The sequence below is a fragment of the Gasterosteus aculeatus genome, chromosome 12 (genome assembly GCF_964276395.1).
Source record: "Gasterosteus aculeatus chromosome 12, fGasAcu3.hap1.1, whole genome shotgun sequence".
Classification (NCBI taxonomy): domain Eukaryota; kingdom Metazoa; phylum Chordata; class Actinopteri; order Perciformes; family Gasterosteidae; genus Gasterosteus; species Gasterosteus aculeatus.
Window position 1 is genome coordinate 11,646,137 of NC_135700.1, and position 18,739 is coordinate 11,664,875.

An 18,739-nucleotide genomic window follows, 5' to 3' on the forward strand; every position below is an offset into this window, starting at 1 on the left:
ACATAAATAACATGCCATTGTGTAAATAAGATTGATAACATGAGGCTGTCTGTTTAAAAGAACAAGGTAGGTGAGGGGAAACACTAGTTATTTATCTCTCCCATGATTTCAGCCTGTGAAGTGTGTACCTGCGGCACAGGTAGTAGAGCCTGTTCACGGCTGTGACCCTGAACTGTTCGCCTGACTTGGAGCGAGACGAGCTGGCGGTGATGGTACCCAGGCCCAGACGCTGGTAGTCCCGGAAACACGACTGCTCCACCAGCTGCTCCATGGTGGACTTCTCCGATGCTCGCAAAGTGCTGCTGGGTGGTGGCTCGCCGTCGTCCGATACTGACACAAACACGAAGGGGAATGGAGTTTTTTTGTCTTGCTTTTTTGTCTCCCGCAACGCTTCCAATTCTAAATGTGTCATTGCTCTCACTTGAAACATCGTCGTCTTCATGCCACGTCATCCTGCTGCCTCGGTCGTTCTTCTTCAGCGTGGTTTGGCTGCCACGGCCCATGGTGATCTTTCCGGCCCTCTTTGCTCCTTTCACAAGAGTTTTGGAAAGTGTTCTGTGTGGAGTGCGGGGCAGAAAGAGATGTCATCACTGTGTGCAATTTCAGCATCAAAACCCGAGTCTATGGAGGAGAAACAATCCGAAGAGACATTTATTTATGTTCATTCATATTTCAGATGCCTCTTTGACGTGGTGATGTTTACAACGACCAGTCAGTCAGGCGTTTATCGTCACTGAAAAGCCACAACCCGGACCTGAAGCCAGTGTTCCTCTCCTTTTGTTTTGGAAGATTGAGCTGAGGTGCTGTTTGTCCTGCTGCAAAAGCAAAGGAGCTGAAGATGGACTGTGGGTAGCGAATCCTCTGCAGGTGCTTCCTGAAAATCTCCACCATCTCTGAGCTCACCTCCTCATCAAAAGCCACCTTTATCAGCTGGAACAGATTTGAGTGAAACAGATTATTCAATGACACAGTAAACATTTCATATTTATACTGGATTACTACTCTGTCCAACGGTACAAACATGTGTTGGTGCCATTTTCAAATGTTGACAGTTGGAAGAATGTTTATTTCCTATTATACACACACCCAAACAAACACATTTAGACACTAAAGAGACGTACCCACGGGCCGAGTGACCTACACTGGGCACTTTCTTCATCCATGTTAATAAAGATAGGAATGAACCATAAAAACGTTTACATCATTACATCTGAAGACTATGAACACATGCTTGGCTTAAAAAGGCGTTTCTTTTTGATTCTAAGAATTAAGCTCATGTTATAAAACACAAGAGAATGGGATTTCTGCAAGATGTGCCGCACAAGTTGTTTTTTATTATTTCAAGTGTTAGGACTTTTAGTCTGAAAATCATTAGTTTGAAAATCATTTAAGACCCCAGTGAAATTAAAAAACGCCTTTATTTAATAGAATTATGTGAATTTGAAAAAACGTAAATTTAAGCTTTTTGTTTAAAAAAAATAATCTAGAAGGAAGCCACATTAGCAAAAAGACACTGCATGGTGCCCCCTCACTTGTATCGATATTGGACATAAGAGTGGAGCCTACCTGAAATGAGGCAGAGCGGAGCTGCAGGCCTTCCTGCATGTTCTGCTGCAGCTGGTTCTGGATGCTGATCTTCTTGTCTTTGGTCAGCGTGGCTATTGGGAAAGCTCTGATCACTGCCTGCTCCCCAACTGCACGCAAATGGTTAAAAAGTAAATGGACTTGTACTTGTGTAGCATCTTCCTAATCTTCTGACCACCTGGATACTACTCATCCATTACCCATTCACACATACACTTTCATACGCTTTGCAGCATTGCATCATACAGCATCTTACTGACACACACGACCAACTGCAAATTACATAGTGTACAAATCTTGGATAGTTGACAAAAGAGAGGCAACATTAACGTGGGAAGAGAGAGATGGTGAAAATAATTTGTTATAAGATGGCTTAACAACAAAAAATGGCCTTTTTTATATGTATTAAATTTAAAATAATGATTAGCTAGGACATTTACCCAGTTGATCATGGGGGGTGCCTTTGAAAATGATGCGGTATGTGGTGAGAAAGAGGGCTCCCTCTGCTGGCAGGATGTGAGGGCCCCCCGAGAGTCCCCCAGTGGCCTCCTCCCTGCCGTCAGGGTCCAGGACCACCCGCAGCCCCTCTGACACCAACTCCTCGCCGGGGAGCAGTGCAGGGCGCAGAATCTTAGGCTGAAGGGATTAAAACGTAACGCATTATGTGTTTGGACAGAGCTGAAGTACACAAATCAGGATTGTCTAGGAAGGGTTGTTCAATGGTTACGGTTAGGATCCCACACAGAGTCTAAAGTGCTCTTAACCAGGGATTAGAAGCATTTGCGTCAGAGAATCAGATTCGAAAATCAGTACTTCATTATAATGTCAAATCCCACAGCACCACACGACCGTGTTGGACGTACTTTAGCATCACATGCCCGTCATAGTATGAAGCACGCACAAACACACACACACACACACAGACAAAATGACAAATGGCAATCCAATATAAATAATGCATACTAATTCATGAATTAAAACTAATTCATACTCTCTGTACAGACCTATTTACCATTACAACCCAATAAAAAGCCACTTTTTTACACATAAACACATGGACTGACTGATATGAGGGCTTTTTACTTGATGATCAGTTCCTCAATTCATATAATTTTTTTGAGTTTATGAGTTTGGAATCTATATTAACTTTTTAAAGAATTTTACATTCGTCTTATGAAAGAAAACGAAACGAATCAAAGGTCTAGTGCCTCATAGAATATGCACTACTAGGCTATTAAACCCATTAATAATACAGATTGACAGACAGAAAAAAAACAACAGGGGTCAACTTTTATCTACTGCATGAACTGTAACAGTCAAGTCTGCACCCGGTGCTCCTTCTGGAAAGACTTGTCATAAATCCAGAGGCAGCGTTGTTTACACACTTTTTTAGTATGTTTTGGCATGCTGCTTGCAGCTTGCAGGCCAGTGTGGAAGCTTAGGTTAGCCGCACAAAATACCACAGACAATCCGCCGAGACTGCTCACCACAGTCTCCAGGTGGCTCCCGGAGCGGCACTGGCACGATGTTTGTCTGTGTGTTTGAGTGTGTATGAGAGGAATCATCAAGAGCTGTGAGACATGGAGCATAGCAAGATTTATAAGTCTAAACCTAACCCAGGTGTGATGATGACCTGTAGATATTGGAGGAGATCAGGAGTCTGCATAATCTGAAGCCTATGTTTGCCTCAGACGTTAAACCAGACTTGTATATATAATAAGAATTGTTCTGAAGCAGATAACAATATTGGAAATGCCTCTGAAACTGCTTAAACTGCTGCAAGTATCAGGTGTTGTTTATGTGGCGATATAAAACAGACATTAAAGAGGGAATTATAACCCGTTTCCCCGGTATGCACTGCACATGGAACTAAAGTCCCAGCAGCTTACAAAGAGAGTAAAACTCACCTTCTGAATGGGAGGTAACCTCCTGCTCTCCCTGTGAACTGCTTCCAGAGCCTCCATCTGCATGGCAACGATGCCTGTGGGACACGAGTTGGGCTCAGCTAACATATGCACACACACAGAGCTGGTACAGAGATACGCATGTATGTACACGCGCTCTTACGAACACAGTGTGTATTTAAAGATTTTAAGGCCATTCAACGTGTCGGGGGATCAGCTCAAAGGCTTCTGCTGCCGTTTGTGTGAGCTGAGAAAGCACACGGGCGAGGGTCCCGCAGCGCAAAGCTGCCGGACTGTGAACCCCGTGAGCGCTGTACCTGGAATCATGCTGTGCAGGCTCTTGATGTGATCCTGGGTTACTCCACTCTCTGTGCACACCTTGTCGATGAAGCGGGCAACGAACCTGACCACCGAGTTGGCCACGTCGCTGTTCTCAGAGTCCTCGAACCCGCTCTCTGTGTCAAAGCTTTCCGCAACGCTCCCGGCAATGCTGTGGAATTATGGGAATGAAAAAAGGGAAATGAGCCGAGAAGAGTGTTGCGCATGACGAGGTGATGCAACCAATAGTTATTGAATCCAAAAAGGTCCTTTGTGAGAAAACAAAAGTGGTCCAAAAGGGGAGACAACTTCCACACCAAAGAAATCCATGGCTGCAGCGTTTGTCTTGTTATTGGAAATAGAAACAAATCACTGTTTATATTAGGGACATTTGTTTGGTAACGCTCAAATGCTGTGCATAACAAAAACCGTAGCATTGTGTTCTTCTCCAGAAAAAAATCTTTTTGAACAACAATATTTTTAGGCTGCATACCTTCCAATTCTAAGATAATACATTAATAAGAGATCTTGACATTATTTATTTCATTGCAGTTACTGCAGAGGACGGAAAATCACTTCCACAGCTATTTTGTTTGGTTCGAGTGAGTCCAGTGTGGCCCCATAGAAGAAGCCCCAACGGCTTTAAGCTTCCTAACAGAAGTAAATGAGCCTCGCTCTGTCTTGTACAGCGGCGTTATAAGCCCACAGGATGGATGTGGGCCGGAAATGGGAGACGTACTGTGTTCCATTTGGCTAAATAGGAAAGTATCATGCAGTGTGGCTTATGCCACATCCGCCCACATCCGAATCACCACCTCGTTAAAAGAGAAACACATACTCCCAAAACCACGAAACCTTAACTCGAGGTTTCCTCCAGATAAATGTGATCGTTCTAACTTAAACAGTTGAAAGAAAATCAAAAACCCGCCCTGAACCATCACGCCGACCTGTTTGTGACGATGCTGTTGCTGCCGCTCTCCCAGTCGGCGACCGGGGCGCTGCGGAGCAGTTTGATCTTGCTGGTGTCCAAGGGGATGAGCAGGTAGACCATGAGGCTGGCGTAGTGGATGGCCTGGCTGAACACAGTGCTTTCCTCGTTCTTCACCAGCTCGTGCTGCTTCTCCTTGCTCAGGCCGGGCCACGAACGCAGCTGCATCGCTGCCAAGGCCATCGCCGTGTGCTCCTCGGCGCCGCCCGCCGCAGCCTCGGGCCCCGCATCCTGGAGAAGGTCAGAGCCGACGGATGGATTGACGGATTTATTTAAAAACACAACAATGGCCGATGAGTGGCGACCGGCACAGATGCAGATAGTTCAATCGGAAGATTATCTTCAACTTTTTTATAACACAAGACAAAGAACCGCAGCAATTGAAGAGCTGGAAGTAGGACATTTAAAAATACTGGGTCCAAACAGGACTTCATAACGATTCTCAAACAATATCTTCTCATATCGGTCACATTTCTTGTCTTACCTTTAGCCGGACAGTGATGCAGTCTTTACCCTGCGGGGTGTTAAGATAAAGAGCTCGGATCTGGCTCTGGACCTCGCTGTAAAACGTGGCCTCCCAGAACTGCTGGTTGGTCCAGATGGGATGGTCCTGAATGCATGTGTAGGCAAACTGGTTCACCCCGGCGGCCAACTTCTGTGAGACAAAACATGCAACTTGAGTAGAGGTCTATGTTGCAGGACATCACACCTCTGCATGCTTGTGACAATATGCCACACAACAAATAGTAGAATATTTCCACAGCCAAAAATAAGGCAAATATCTACCCGAGAGTTCCTTTTTGACACAGTTTAAACATCTTTATCTTTGTTGGGGAGTTTTTTGTGATTAACACAAAGCTACTACATAAAAACAAAAAACGGTATGTCACCGTATTAAGCCTTTTTAACCATAATAGGCTGTATTATATTGGATTTATTTCTACTAATAGTAGCTCCCGTGTAAAGTCAATATATCCTCTGCCTGCAATATTTGTGTTCATTCCCGGGTTACCCGTTAGATTGTAATCGCTCCACTTATGGGCAGCCAGACTAAGTGCAAGTTTATTTCCCATTGGGTATTTGCATCAAGAAGGAATTTGGGCTGCAGTGACTGACTCTTTAAAAGGGACTTTGATAAAATAATGTGGAAATAAAAAAGAGAAATAAATCATTCCTTCTGAGTTGTAACTTTTTAACAGATAACAACCCCAGTGGAGCAAAGGGCCAACCCTCCGTCTCCTTGTATTTGGAAGCAGGGCTGTTGTTTTTCATTAGTGCGGACTGAAGAGTAAAGCACCTGCTGCTTGCAAAAACAGCGAGAAGAGAGAACATACAACACATTGCTCAGCTAAAGGCAGTTGCTGCTGGCTCAAACTGTGGACTACAAGTGTTAAGTGAGGCAGGCGCACCTCGGGGTTCATCTCCCTGTAGAGTCTGAAGGCCAAGAGTGAACTCAAGTCTGTTATTTGATTAGCTTCTGATTTCTCCCCCCCAGAGCCTGACAAGATGCACTGTGTTTTTCATATTCCCCCACCGTTTGACTTCGAAATATGGAGAACCGGAGAGCTCCCTGTAATCACAGACAGTATTAAAACAGCTCTACTCCCAGTGAGATGGGCCATGGGCCAAGAGAGCGGAGAGCTGGGAGGACACAGAGAGCTCGTGCCCATACAGCAAATAACCTGCAGGGAGTGTGGGAGTCAACCGCTCCTCACTAGGATTCAGACTTTTTTAGCTTTTCACATTGAACACAAAATTTAAGTTAAGGAGAAAAAAGTAGGAATGCGTCTTGGAAACAAATATCTAACTTAAGAAAAAAAAGTTCATCAACATTTGCAAGGTGTAAAGAAAGGGACCAGGATATTCAGTTGAATCATGACAGAGGCAAAAAAGAAAAAGATTGAGAGGAAATAATTGGCATGGATTTAAAGAAAATAAACATGGAATGCACTCCTGAGAATTACTTAATAACTCCCTTGAAAAATTACAATTAAATTTGATTTATTAGGCAAGGTACAAAAGCCTATCAGATTTTAATTTCGAGAACCTGAACATGATTAATACTCTATTTTAAGGTGCAGACCGAAACCGTTGTTTGAGAATCGTGACGCAACTAAGGCAAACACGTAGAGACCGCTGGCGAGCCAGCAAAAGGATGGGAGTTTGTTTTGATGAACTGTTTTCCTCTCCGAAAATAGAGACGATTAGATTTTGCTGCCATCAGAGGAGCCGAACATACCAACATAAATCGAGTCGGGGGAAATAGGCCAATTACACTGGATGGCAAATCTGCTTTGGCAAGACGTGTTTTAAAAAGAGACCAGACTATGGCTCACGTGGCGTCTTGACTCTTGACTGATCGATTGACTGATCGGTTAATGAAACAAGGCTGTGAGGATTACAATAAGACGTTGTTGAAGGCCTTCGCGTAGCACGGTGATACCTTTCTGTCCTGGGAGTGTGTTACATGTCATGCAGCAGATGCTGTGTGGGTGTGCGTTTGTGTAGCGGCGTTGGGGAGGTGAGGGGGATCTGTGTGTGACTGGTCTATGCTGTCTATGCTCAGCCTGGCTGTTCTTTTTTGACTTCTCAGATATGTGCAGGTCATTTTGACCGAGGTCATCTCTTCCCAATATGATAATACACGGATCTTAAAGAGACACCCACATGACCGCAGGAGGAGGACGGGAAAGGGAGGAGTAAAAGAAGGTGAGAAGTGAGGACGGAGGGGAAGGAGTGAGTACATCGCTATCTGACCCATCTGGCTGTGTGACTGGTGAGCAGAAGGAATTCAGGGCGGAGGGAGAATGGGTAGAAAACAAGCGGGAAAAAAAACACAAGGGGAGAAGAAAAAACGGGAAAAAATTATGTGTACAGGTCAAATAAATTACATTGTCGGGATTTGGGATCTTGTTTTGAACTCCGGGACATGATGCCGAGGTTCACAGTATGATTCACTGGAGGCTCTAAACATCCGCTGGACAACCATCCAGCATCACAGCACTCAAACGTGTCTCAAACATGTTGAAAGTCAGACTAAAAAGCACTAAGAAACACAAAAAACCCTCCATTATTGCTCCCTTGGGCAGTCACTGTGTAAAAAAACACAACGTACAAATAAATATTTCAAAACAAAGTAAACACAGATACGGTAAGTCGTGAGCTGGACATTTCTTAGATGTAAAAGCGTCAAGCCGTACGTCATTTTCCTCGATGGTGAGCCGTTTGATTGAGCAAGTCGGCGAATCCCTCCGTAAATAAACTGTGGCTGAAAGAATGCTAACAGTCAAGCGTTCGGTGCTCTATCCAATCTGTGCTGTCCCATGAAAGAGGAATCAACTCGGCTCGACAATTAGAAATGAAGAAGACACGTGGGACCGCAAAAGGGCCGAACGGCAACAGACACAAAGACGTCAACGACCAGTCCCTCTCCTGATAAACCCACCGCTCATTAGATAGCGAGTGCCAGAGGAACTGTCCATGCAGATTAGAACAACAAGATGTAGAACGCTCACAAAGGGCCACTGTACAAGGGTTGCGTGGCATTTAGATACACTTTACCTGCACGGACCAAATGGCACCACCTGGGCACGATCGAGATTAAAACAGATTCCTTTTAGCTGAAATATACACAAACCTCCGTCAAATACTGTATACTACTGCTTCAGTTCCCACATTCCCCGACTTGGAGACTTTAGTGCCACTGTGTGACCACACAGTGAGCTCTGGCCAAGAATACCAAAGAGGGGCTTGACCAATATCTGACTTTTTCCCTTGAACCAACAGTCTTTAATAAGCGGCTGCCTGGGTTGGGATGCGCTGACCCAGGAACCAGAAATTTGAGTGGTCCGAGAGAGAACTAGACTTCTAAAACACCTTCTGACGGAGGCCTGAAGCCAATCACAGACCATTTCTGGGAAAAGCAGATGTGCATGCAAGTCTTTTAGGTAAAACCCAGAATAAACAGTGTAAAAAGCTGCCTACGCTGCAAAGCAACCCAAAAAGGGATGGAAGTCTTATCAAAAAGAATAAATATCGAAGAACCGTTTCAGGAATGGAGAAGAAACGTTGCCAATTGTTTAGCCTTTCGCTCACGGCTGCAGTAACAAGACTTTACTAGTGATTTGAAAGAAATTCTTTACTAACAGTATTTACAAGAAGCTGACCGTCCTACAAAAAAAACAGATAAATGTCTCTGCAGGACTAGTCCAGGAAATACAACCTTTCCTGGTTGGCCAGGATCGATCTCTTTCCAGGTATAAACAAAAACTTACTGTTCTCAAAGTTCCATGTTCTGTTACCTTCACATTTCTTTCAATGACTTCCGCGGTCTGGTGAGGTTAATCATTTACTGTATAATGTATTCCCGACTGTTAGCAGAACACACAGCTACTGTAACGTATGAGCAACAGTTCAGAGGTCGTTGCATACGTTTCCAGTTCGGACAGAGCGGGGTCTCGAGTGAGGGGCCTCTGAAAGACGAGATGATTGGGAATGCCAACGTGTCATCTTACATTATTGTTCTTGGCAAAATCAAAGAATTCCAATCATGTCAGCAACCTTTGTGCAACTGAACTGAGGATTACAGAATATTTCGGCCTCCCTCCTGACCTCACTTTACTTTTCACCCTCTGCGTGAGGCAGATCTCAAGCTTGTCAACAGTTCCAATCATCTGTTACAAACAAGGGTAAACGGTTGCATTCTCAAGATATTCTTCCCTCTTATTATACAAAACAATTTCTCATCTTCACACTGGAATGGCTGGAAGTCACTCCGTTGTGTCTGAACTGTGACCAACAACAGGGATAATCTATCAATTAAATAAGCATGCTAAAAAGCATATATACGAGTGGTGAATCTTAAATAGAGATGCCCCTAAAGATAAACAAAAGGCTTAACCAAGAGTGTTGCATCAGGCTGCGGCATGTGAACTGGATGAGTCACGTGGCGGTAGAGAGCAGGTCATGTCCCAGTCCAGTGCTGAACTTGTGCCACCGGTACCCACCACAAAGCCGATGCGGACAGTTGTGCCGGTCCCCATAGCAACGAGCGAGCTGTGGGAACGTAGCTGCGGTGACCGATGTAGCTTCCCCCCGTGTTGATTATCTGGTTTGGAAACCAAAGGCCGTGGCCCAGCATTTTGCTACGGAGGTTTAGACGGGACGTTATGTCCATGCGCGGGGATGCAGTGTTCAATAGAGCACAACTAGTACTGGACTTTTTTTTGGGGGGGGGGGGGGCAACACCAACATAGATTCAAGATATGATGATTAACAATGTATAAAGGATATTCTATTATCTATTAACAACTATGTTGTTGCGAAGGTTTACAAACCACAACGAATACATTACAGTCAATCTGCACTTTTATGTATGTTACAAAAATTATGTCATAAATTCCAGGGGAAGGTAATTTCATGTGTGTAAACGAGTAAACTAATCACGGGTAGGGTACCTCTCTGCATTGGGTTCACGGTCATCTCCTTACCCTGTAAAAGGCCGTGGAGAGGGGCAGCACAGCAGCAGCCACCGTGTACTCCTCCGAGCTGGAGCAGTCCTGTGGGTCAAACGTCACGGGAGAAGTGAGAGCAGAGCAGGAGACATGTGACACTGCCCCGACAACGGCGTTTTTTACACCGCAGTCCAAAAACAAGAGCCGCGGGGTTCCGACAGAGAGGTCGTACGCTCGCAGGCCTCAGGGGAAACAATTCCGGTAACCTTAAAAACAAAAACACGTCGTTACAATAACACGGTTTCCATGTTGACGTGGTTTTGTGTGTCGCCGAGGTGTCTTTTCATCACGTGAATGTTGAGAAAATGTAAACCCACAACACAGAGATTTGATCCGGTGGGGTCACTGGGGGTGAGGGGGGAAAATCTTCAGCAAACATAACTCTTCATGTTCCATAAAAACACTCCTCCCTCCTGCCCTGTTAAATATCCGGTCAATGCTAAAAAAAATAAATAAAATGACTAAAACTCTCTGCTCTTCTCCTATATTAGGACATATGCTTTCAATAGCCTTATATAATCCCAGCCTTGACGCAATGTTCAGAGCTTTCCAGCGTTAAATTTATTGGTAATTTTATGTTTTACATTCTTGCACTAGATTGCTTTACAAGTCTCATTGAGGAAAATTGCAAGGCGTTGCGTGAAAAACAACTGCGTTGTTTTTGCCACAACATGCCGTGTCCATTTATCGGACTAGCGAGGAAGCCAATCTGATTGTGTTTTTTATTTTGTTTTGTCTTTTTAAATCAGGGGACCGTGTAAAATATTCCCTCGTTTACACAAGTGTCTACGTATTGGGGATAGTTCCGGGTCAAAGAGGTTGCGCTTGGTGGTGCTTTTAAAAGAGTGGCACTAAGATGAAGGGTACATTAAGAGGCTTGGGGGGGGATTTAGGGGCCAAAACAAAACTTTTCTCCTAGAACGCTGAGAAAAGGAGAATAAGAGAAAATGATGCAAGTTGGATCTAAAAGTACATAATTGACAGGAAATTGTTACTTATCTCTGGTAAGCTTTGTTGGGATTTTGTTGTTGAACTTTGTAAATGACAATAACCAGTGGAAACTTGATTTAAGACCCAGTGCCGCACCGTGAACCCTCAGTCCGAACTCATATCCACAATATGTTTAACTAACACATTCTCTCGTAATTTAATTGAAAACCTCCTAAAAGTCTGCAAGATACTGTCAAATACTTACCCGGGTAGTTACTGGTAGAAGAGATAAAGGGAAGAATGCAAGTATGATAGCGGTCTTTGATGGGGCCCTCCGTCACCCCCCCCCCCCAAAAAAAACACACACTCACACAAACACAAGAATGTAAAGAGGGAAGAAAATGCAAAACACAAGTTGCACCGCGACACATGAAAGCCTCCCGCCCGCCTCCCACCCCCCGTGTCGACTATGCAACATTTCTGCTTTATTATTCTTGTCGCTTATGTTTTCTCTTTGCAGTTATTTGGGCTGCGGTGAAATGTTCCAGCCTGGACCGGCACAAAGCATTGTTTACCGGCATCCTTTACAATGCTGCAGGTCACAGGAGTTCGTGGACCCCCGTTGAAATAGAACAACAAATGGAAACGCACAAGCAGAAAAGTGGGAATAATTAACAGACAAAAAAACTGAAACTGAAAGAGTGAAGTTCAGCGATGCAAGTAGTCAGTTCTTTGTAACAGAAACTGGCGACAGCAGACGTTTGTTTAGCGCTGAAAAGGCCGCAGTCATGTTTCTGATGAAGAAAAGCTTTTTTCCGGCGGCTGCTTCAAAACGTCGTACCTCTGGTTGGTATTTACCAACAGGTTTACCATCGGCTGAATAGAGCCACAAAGTGCATGCAGGGGAAAATATGACAAACACTCGATTTGGGATTTCAGGAATGGAAGGAGAGGAAGGCATTGTGTGTCCTCTGTTTGCGAGGACACTCTGCTGTCTTCTTTCCCCCAAACATTTACTGAAAGTCTCACCATTTTTCCCCTCATTCTTAAAGCGGCAGGAGCTATGATGACTAACATAGCTGTTGTGCCTCCGGACATGTACACACCAAGAAAAAACAAGAAGCATGAGCATGTGATAGAACCGCTGGAGGATGTGAACAAAAAGCAGCTTCCTGTGTTTCATAGAACGTAGCACTTTCCAGGAAAGCAGTAAAATGAACTGCCGCTTTCGGCATTCCATCATCGGATATTTGTGGCCAAGCCTGTGCAAAAATGTCTCAACTCAGAGGCTATCAATGTTAATTGCTGCTTGAATCACTAATAGGGAGAAGATTAAGTCTCATAGTTGACCCCTGTGTCGTCCAGAGGAGCAACAAACAGAGTCAATTACAAAAGCATGAAATGTGACGCATATGTTTACCTGGTCACACTGCCGGACGTCCTACAGAAGCAGTTATCCGAACATGGGAATGACACACAGGTCAGATTCCCAGTGACCATGTTACGCAAAGCAGTCAGTCAAGACCACGAAGGCCAGACAGAGGACACGTTCTCACAGCAAGGGACAAATTTATGGTCTAAGTAATGTCAAAATGTAATGAAGTCATCTATTCACTATTAAAAAGAGAAGTACAAAGTAATTTAAGCCGTCACGGGGAAGAGCACAGACCAAGTCGGGAGGGCCTACGGTTCATCAGCTCGCAGTACAGCGATTCAGACATGCGTCATTCAAAGTGCATGCATTCAAAGTGCGTCGTACTCGCCGACTACATCTGTGTGTTACGTTGTGGCTGCTTCCCATGGACATCCCGCCTTAATTCCTCTCACAGTTAACTGCCACTCAGAGTGTGTTTTTGAGCATCATGAGGCCCTCGGCCACGAGACAGCAAAGGGCTCATAATCCTATCGCACAGGAAATGGTTGGGATGCCTGGATACATCCACAGCAGGACTCAATCCCCCACATGGTTTGCGCAACATTTTCTTATAAGAAGAAGCTGCAGCACTGACCAGTGCACGCAACCGCAAAACACACACGCACACAAATAGCCTAATGTATCTCTGTTTTAATTTAGACTATAATACAAAAGAAGCCAAGCAAAAGAGAAGGTGGTTTCATCCAGACATCTTGACACTCTTAAGCTTTTCAACAGATGAACAACAAACTACTTTCAGAGCAGCACAACGCTCTGCTTCTGGGATTGAAGCAATCAGACATCATGCGACATAAAGGGGACAACGGGCCTTTCTTTTCCCCATATCCTGCATGTGTGGAATGGCATAAATAGTTACATCTGCAAGTCAGAAGCCTTGGCAGGTAGACATTATAGCTGAGAAGCAAATGACACATCCAATGAACTTGCATGTCCTTGGCCAAGGCAGATGCTGGGATTAATAGGCCTTCTATCATTTTCTTTTTCTTTCTAGGGGGTGGGGGGTGTCCGACTGGAATCTAAAGTCACTCCATAAAAGTTGCACTCTGTGAGGACTGCTTAAAATTATAACAATCCTTGGCAGCGGGCTGATTCAGAGCAGTAAAACATGAGGAACTACCAATAAAAGACCCGGCTGCTCTGGCTGAGCGAAGCCACACTGACTCTTTATAAGCTGCACAAAAACACATTACTTAAACACGTTGACAAGTGGTGGAGGCATGAGGGCACCAGAGAGAGACAAAAAAGTTTGTTGTTAAAAGAGAGAAAAAAGAAGCTGAAGAGGATAAACATGCTCGTTCTTAACATGTGCTTGTGTACTACGGTGACGTTGCTTATGTAAAACTAGAACAAATTACAACTTATGAAATATGGCATCTGCCGCACACGTGTTGTACACACAGCACTAAAGCATTTAACCAGATATGTATGTATTACAGTACTGTGACCGTTTTTTTAATATATATATATATATATATATATATATATATATATATATATATATGACATGTAAAATCGATTTGCTCTTAAACAGAGTTAGAAATACTGATGTATGATACAAATTCACTGAATGTTGCATTATAGGTGCGGCCTGTTTATCAATCAATTGAATGTTCAGTCCACTGACTCAAAGTTTGATTTAGTCATCAGCCAGCCAGTTGATTTCTTCATGGCTGTATGGACTACTGTACATGTTTCAGTACGGACGCAGGAAAGAGGCTCGATTACTTGTGTTGGCATGACTTACCTGGAGAGCACAATTCATCAAGCGAATTATGTGATCAAACTGTTGGTGGTCAAGTATGGCACGGTTCTGCTGGACATGAAGACTCAGTTCCTCGGTCAGACAGTGGCGAGCTGCCTTGCTTTTAAGTGCGCGCAGTGCAGCCGGCAGCGCCTACGGAACAGAAAAGTGGACAAAGAGGTTTTATGAAATGAAAATATACCTCTAAATAAAGTGCTTTACCGAATAGGAGAGGTTGATTAGCGAGAGAGACAAATTGACTATTTGTAAGGGTTAAAAAAAAAAGGTTCTGGAGGAACAACACAGTGTTCCCAGCTACTATGACCTGCTGTGTGGTAAATGACCATTTGGTGGGGAAGGATTTATAGGCTCACGGGGGGGGGGGTCAGAGGATACATGCTATGCATTCTTACATTTGCAAAGAAATGCAGGCCTGGATTATATGCCTCATATATGAAACCAGTGGGATCCATAAAGTAACTGGCAAAAATCCCATTTGAAACATATTGAATGCATTTATGTTAAAACCACAAACATGGGGCCACAATGCAGGACATCTTTGTGTAGTGTGAATTCATTTAGAGGACAGGAACTGATTAACCTCGGAGTTAAAACAATAACCAATGCATCATGGATGGGGTGTTTAATCACGCTATCTATTTCTGTGCGGCAGCTGGAAGATAGCAGGATGAGGAAGGTGAGGAGAGATCTGTAGCTTCTTAACAGCCTGCTGATTCCGCATGACACCACAATGCCATCGGTTAATGTGCTCGTCTAAAGGTCGATGTGCTCAACCTGATGAAAGACATTGTGCGTCACCTTTTCAGTCTCCAGAGTCTTGTTGTCAAAGATGAAGGAAATGCAGCTTCGCACCACCTCCAGCCTGCGCGCACTGTTAAACACGGAGCCACTCTTCCCCATAATGGACACTAGAATACAGAGAGACAGAATAAGAGAGGAAACACAGCAGGTTACAAATACAGCTGCTGCAAACGGCAAAACTTAGTCAATATGCATCTACAATACAGCAGTCGAAAGTTGACCATACCGACGGGTGGTCCGGCGGGTACAACGCACTTCCTTTCAGGTCGGGTAGAAGCAGGTGCACTGCTGTGTTTTGCCACGCCCTCCTGCAGCATTTTCTCCACGTGCTCGTCATCCAGCAGAGGGAAGGGTACCTGGTGCACCCGCATGTGGGACCCCTCCGAAGGCCGAGGCACTTTCTGGAATGCCATGTGGGGGTTTGGATTCTCCTATAAGTACACGTGTCAGTTGACCACTTGTATTAATGGGATACAGAGCTGAATGAACAGTAGAAAACGTGAAGAGTATGCTACATTAGGAAATATGTCCTATACAGTGCAAGACAAATACAACGGAGGAGATTTAGGTCTTACGTTTCTGTAGAGCTGCTCAGAGAACGCCCTGATGTGCTTCTGCAGCTTGGCAGGGCTGGCCTCTTCTTCCTTAAAGATGTCAGTGTCCAAGGCCACCAGCTATAAAACATTCAACAAAACAGTAATATTCAGTATCGGAGTGCTGGATCATCTCGAAAATACATTCAAAAGCATCACAGTACTCCAGCAGCAGAACTAGGTCACCATCATACCTGATAAGAGTGTCGTTTATATGTCACCAGTACACACAACTTCTACACTTACAGCTCAAAAGTAAAGGGCAAAGTTCAGCTTCAAATGGAGCATCATGGGACAGTACCTCATCAAAGAGATCGCAGGCTCGGTAAGGCGGACCTCTCTCTGAGACAAAGCCAGCGAAGGCCATGCCATCCAAAACCTTGGTCAGAAAATCGTTCTCAATCAGGCCTCGCTGGCCCAGGAAGGCAGTCTGGATAATGTCAGAATTAGATCAGTTACAATCCCACACAGATGGGAGCAATGTAATCACGGTCATATGGATTTGTTGCAGACTGAAAAGGCAAGCATAGTAATCAAAGGCTTTGTCAGAAAGTGGCCCTGGGACCAGTATTCATATCGTTAAAGTCATGTAAAACTTCTTCAGCATGCACAGAATAAGGAAATGAATCTAGTTTGCAAATTACTACATGCAAATAGATGTAATTTACTTCACGCATAATTATTTGTGCTCGTGGAATGAAGAGATAAAACACAGTTTGCTCAATTCTTCCCCCACTCAGCAGTTCCAGGCGAATAAGCTGAGCATTTGTTTATAATGTGATCCATGTGGGGTACTTTGGGGATGATGTGCCGAGGGGTTACCACGGAGACATCACAGACAGGAACAAACAAAAACCCCGCCACAAAACAAAAATGTAAACCTAATACGTTTCATATGGCTCATTGCCGGGCTTTGCCCAAGGTTACGGGACTGTGTCCGAAGCTTGCATAAACAAAAGGATAGCATCACAGGAATCATGGAGCCTGAGCAACAGGTTTAAAACAACACGCATACTCACACATCCACACACACTTTACACTATCCTGACAGGTTAATCTGTCAAGTCTTAACGTAATTCCCCTCTCACTGATGGACTCACAGTAAAACATTCTTGGCAGCTAAAGAACAATGTGTTTACTGCACAGTATTTGCTAAAAGAGTTTACTCTAAGGTTACATATTGGAAAATGTGTTTTTTTTTTGCTGGGAACTGGGAAATCCATTATGTGGATATCTTACCTTGTGAAAGTGAATAACGGGTTCAGAGTGGATGCGGATGAGCTGCAGGCAGGACCTGTAGCCCTGGAAGAGTTGTGCAAACAACCTGAGAAACACGGCCCTCACCTCCTTATCCTGGAACGAACACACACACACACACACACACACACACACACACACACTCATCAAACAACTATGCTGCAAATGCAGTCTGATAAGTTCATTACACAACAGACGTGCTATTAATCTTGAGGGTAATGGGTTACCGTAAGTTAGTTCCCCCCCCCCCTCAATCAAACGCTAACCGCAGTAAGATACTTTATTTTTAGCCTGATTGCAAATGAAAGGAGGACATGTGATAAGGATGCTGACTGACCAGCAGCTTGGGGTTGGAGGCAGCCGTGCGAGGCGGAGGGAATGCATTGTCTGCTATCTCCAGATCAGGGTGCAAGACCTACACAGAAAAAAGGTTTCTGCTCATTATTCATAAATATATGTGAACAAGTAACCAGATCATACAGGATAACACAAGTGACACATGGTTTAATTAAGAAAGAAGAACATCAAGCTGCCACTCAACACGTCAGAGGGAAAGGAGTGTGAATTACTGTGTGTATATTTAAGGGTTTGTGGGTGTTAAAGATGCACAGACAGATATGTGTACAGATGCCAAACAAGGAGAGACTTTCATTTGTCTACTCTGTGTCGGAAGTTGAAGGCTTGCATGTTTGTGCTTACCAGAGACAGGGAAGTCTGTGTTTGATGTAAAAGAGGTTCAGGGAGTGGAGACAGGTGAATACACTCAGGAATCTTTATTGTGCCTCCATCCAGGTCGGCAATGATGACATCCAACTGGTTAAACACAGACAGGTGTTTTTATTGCAGATGGAGGGAGGGCAGTGAGAAACTTGTGTGCCTGACAAAGATCAACCAAAACTACTCAAATAACAATTCTGTAGCTTACTTCATCTGCTTGTCTAAAAAAATTCCACGGTCATTGATGTTTATGATAATATGATAAAAATTCAAACGCGTATATTTTTCAATAATTCACAATTTAGGAACTTCACGTTCTGTGAATAATAATGAGAGAATGCCGGGAGACTCATACACATCTTCACTCACCAGATCCTGGATTTCAGTCTGAAACATGGAGTGAACTCCAATGATGAAGGGAGTGGGCGAGCTCAACACCTCCAGCAGCCGTGAAGGCAGAATGGGGATATATGGGTAACTGGACACAGGGAAGGACATAGCAGCATCTACAGTGAGACTAGGACTGAGAAGTGAGTGGGCAACTGAGAGCTTAAAGTACACTTCATTGCGTTTGAGTGTACGTGATTAAGTGAAAATCAGGTTGCCACCAAATTAAAAGATTAGAAAGCAGTAAAGCCAAAAGCGACCTTGTGCCATTCACATGAAGTTCACACATTGGTCAATGACATAAAAGCTTTTACACGGTCGTCTATCAACATGCACGGCTTGATAGCCGATTGCTTTTATACAAAAAAAAAGATCAATTAAAAGGTTATATATTTTTTTGTAGGATCTACCATAATGTTGCACTCGCATACAGTATAATAACAGTCTGAGCCTGGCAGTAGAAAAAACGTCGAGGAGCAATTGCATTACAGCCTGTGAAGCAGCGGTCATCCTCAATATCCAAACAATGTAAAAATATATATATATATAT

General features: G+C 44.0%; 1 protein-coding gene across 2 annotated transcripts in view; it reads right to left on the reverse strand.

Moving 5' to 3' along the window:
- The window catches only part of sbf2 (SET binding factor 2), a 66,520-nt gene that overhangs the window by 14,244 nt on the left and 33,537 nt on the right, over positions 1 to 18,739 (reverse strand). For both annotated transcript variants that reach the window (XM_078085439.1, XM_040164074.2), the window contains exons 8-26: positions 18,172 to 18,280; positions 17,785 to 17,898; positions 17,423 to 17,500; positions 17,068 to 17,181; positions 16,130 to 16,258; positions 15,811 to 15,909; positions 15,462 to 15,666; positions 15,233 to 15,342; positions 14,417 to 14,566; positions 10,284 to 10,352; positions 5,279 to 5,449; positions 4,754 to 5,025; positions 3,806 to 3,978; positions 3,492 to 3,565; positions 2,025 to 2,220; positions 1,567 to 1,694; positions 755 to 930; positions 422 to 555; positions 129 to 330 (exon numbers count right to left, since the gene is read on the reverse strand). In XM_078085439.1, coding sequence (XP_077941565.1) covers positions 129 to 330; positions 422 to 555; positions 755 to 930; positions 1,567 to 1,694; positions 2,025 to 2,220; positions 3,492 to 3,565; positions 3,806 to 3,978; positions 4,754 to 5,025; positions 5,279 to 5,449; positions 10,284 to 10,352; positions 14,417 to 14,566; positions 15,233 to 15,342; positions 15,462 to 15,666; positions 15,811 to 15,909; positions 16,130 to 16,258; positions 17,068 to 17,181; positions 17,423 to 17,500; positions 17,785 to 17,898; positions 18,172 to 18,280 — 2,703 coding nt within the window. The remainder of the gene's footprint in view (positions 1 to 128; positions 331 to 421; positions 556 to 754; positions 931 to 1,566; positions 1,695 to 2,024; positions 2,221 to 3,491; positions 3,566 to 3,805; positions 3,979 to 4,753; positions 5,026 to 5,278; positions 5,450 to 10,283; positions 10,353 to 14,416; positions 14,567 to 15,232; positions 15,343 to 15,461; positions 15,667 to 15,810; positions 15,910 to 16,129; positions 16,259 to 17,067; positions 17,182 to 17,422; positions 17,501 to 17,784; positions 17,899 to 18,171; positions 18,281 to 18,739) is intronic.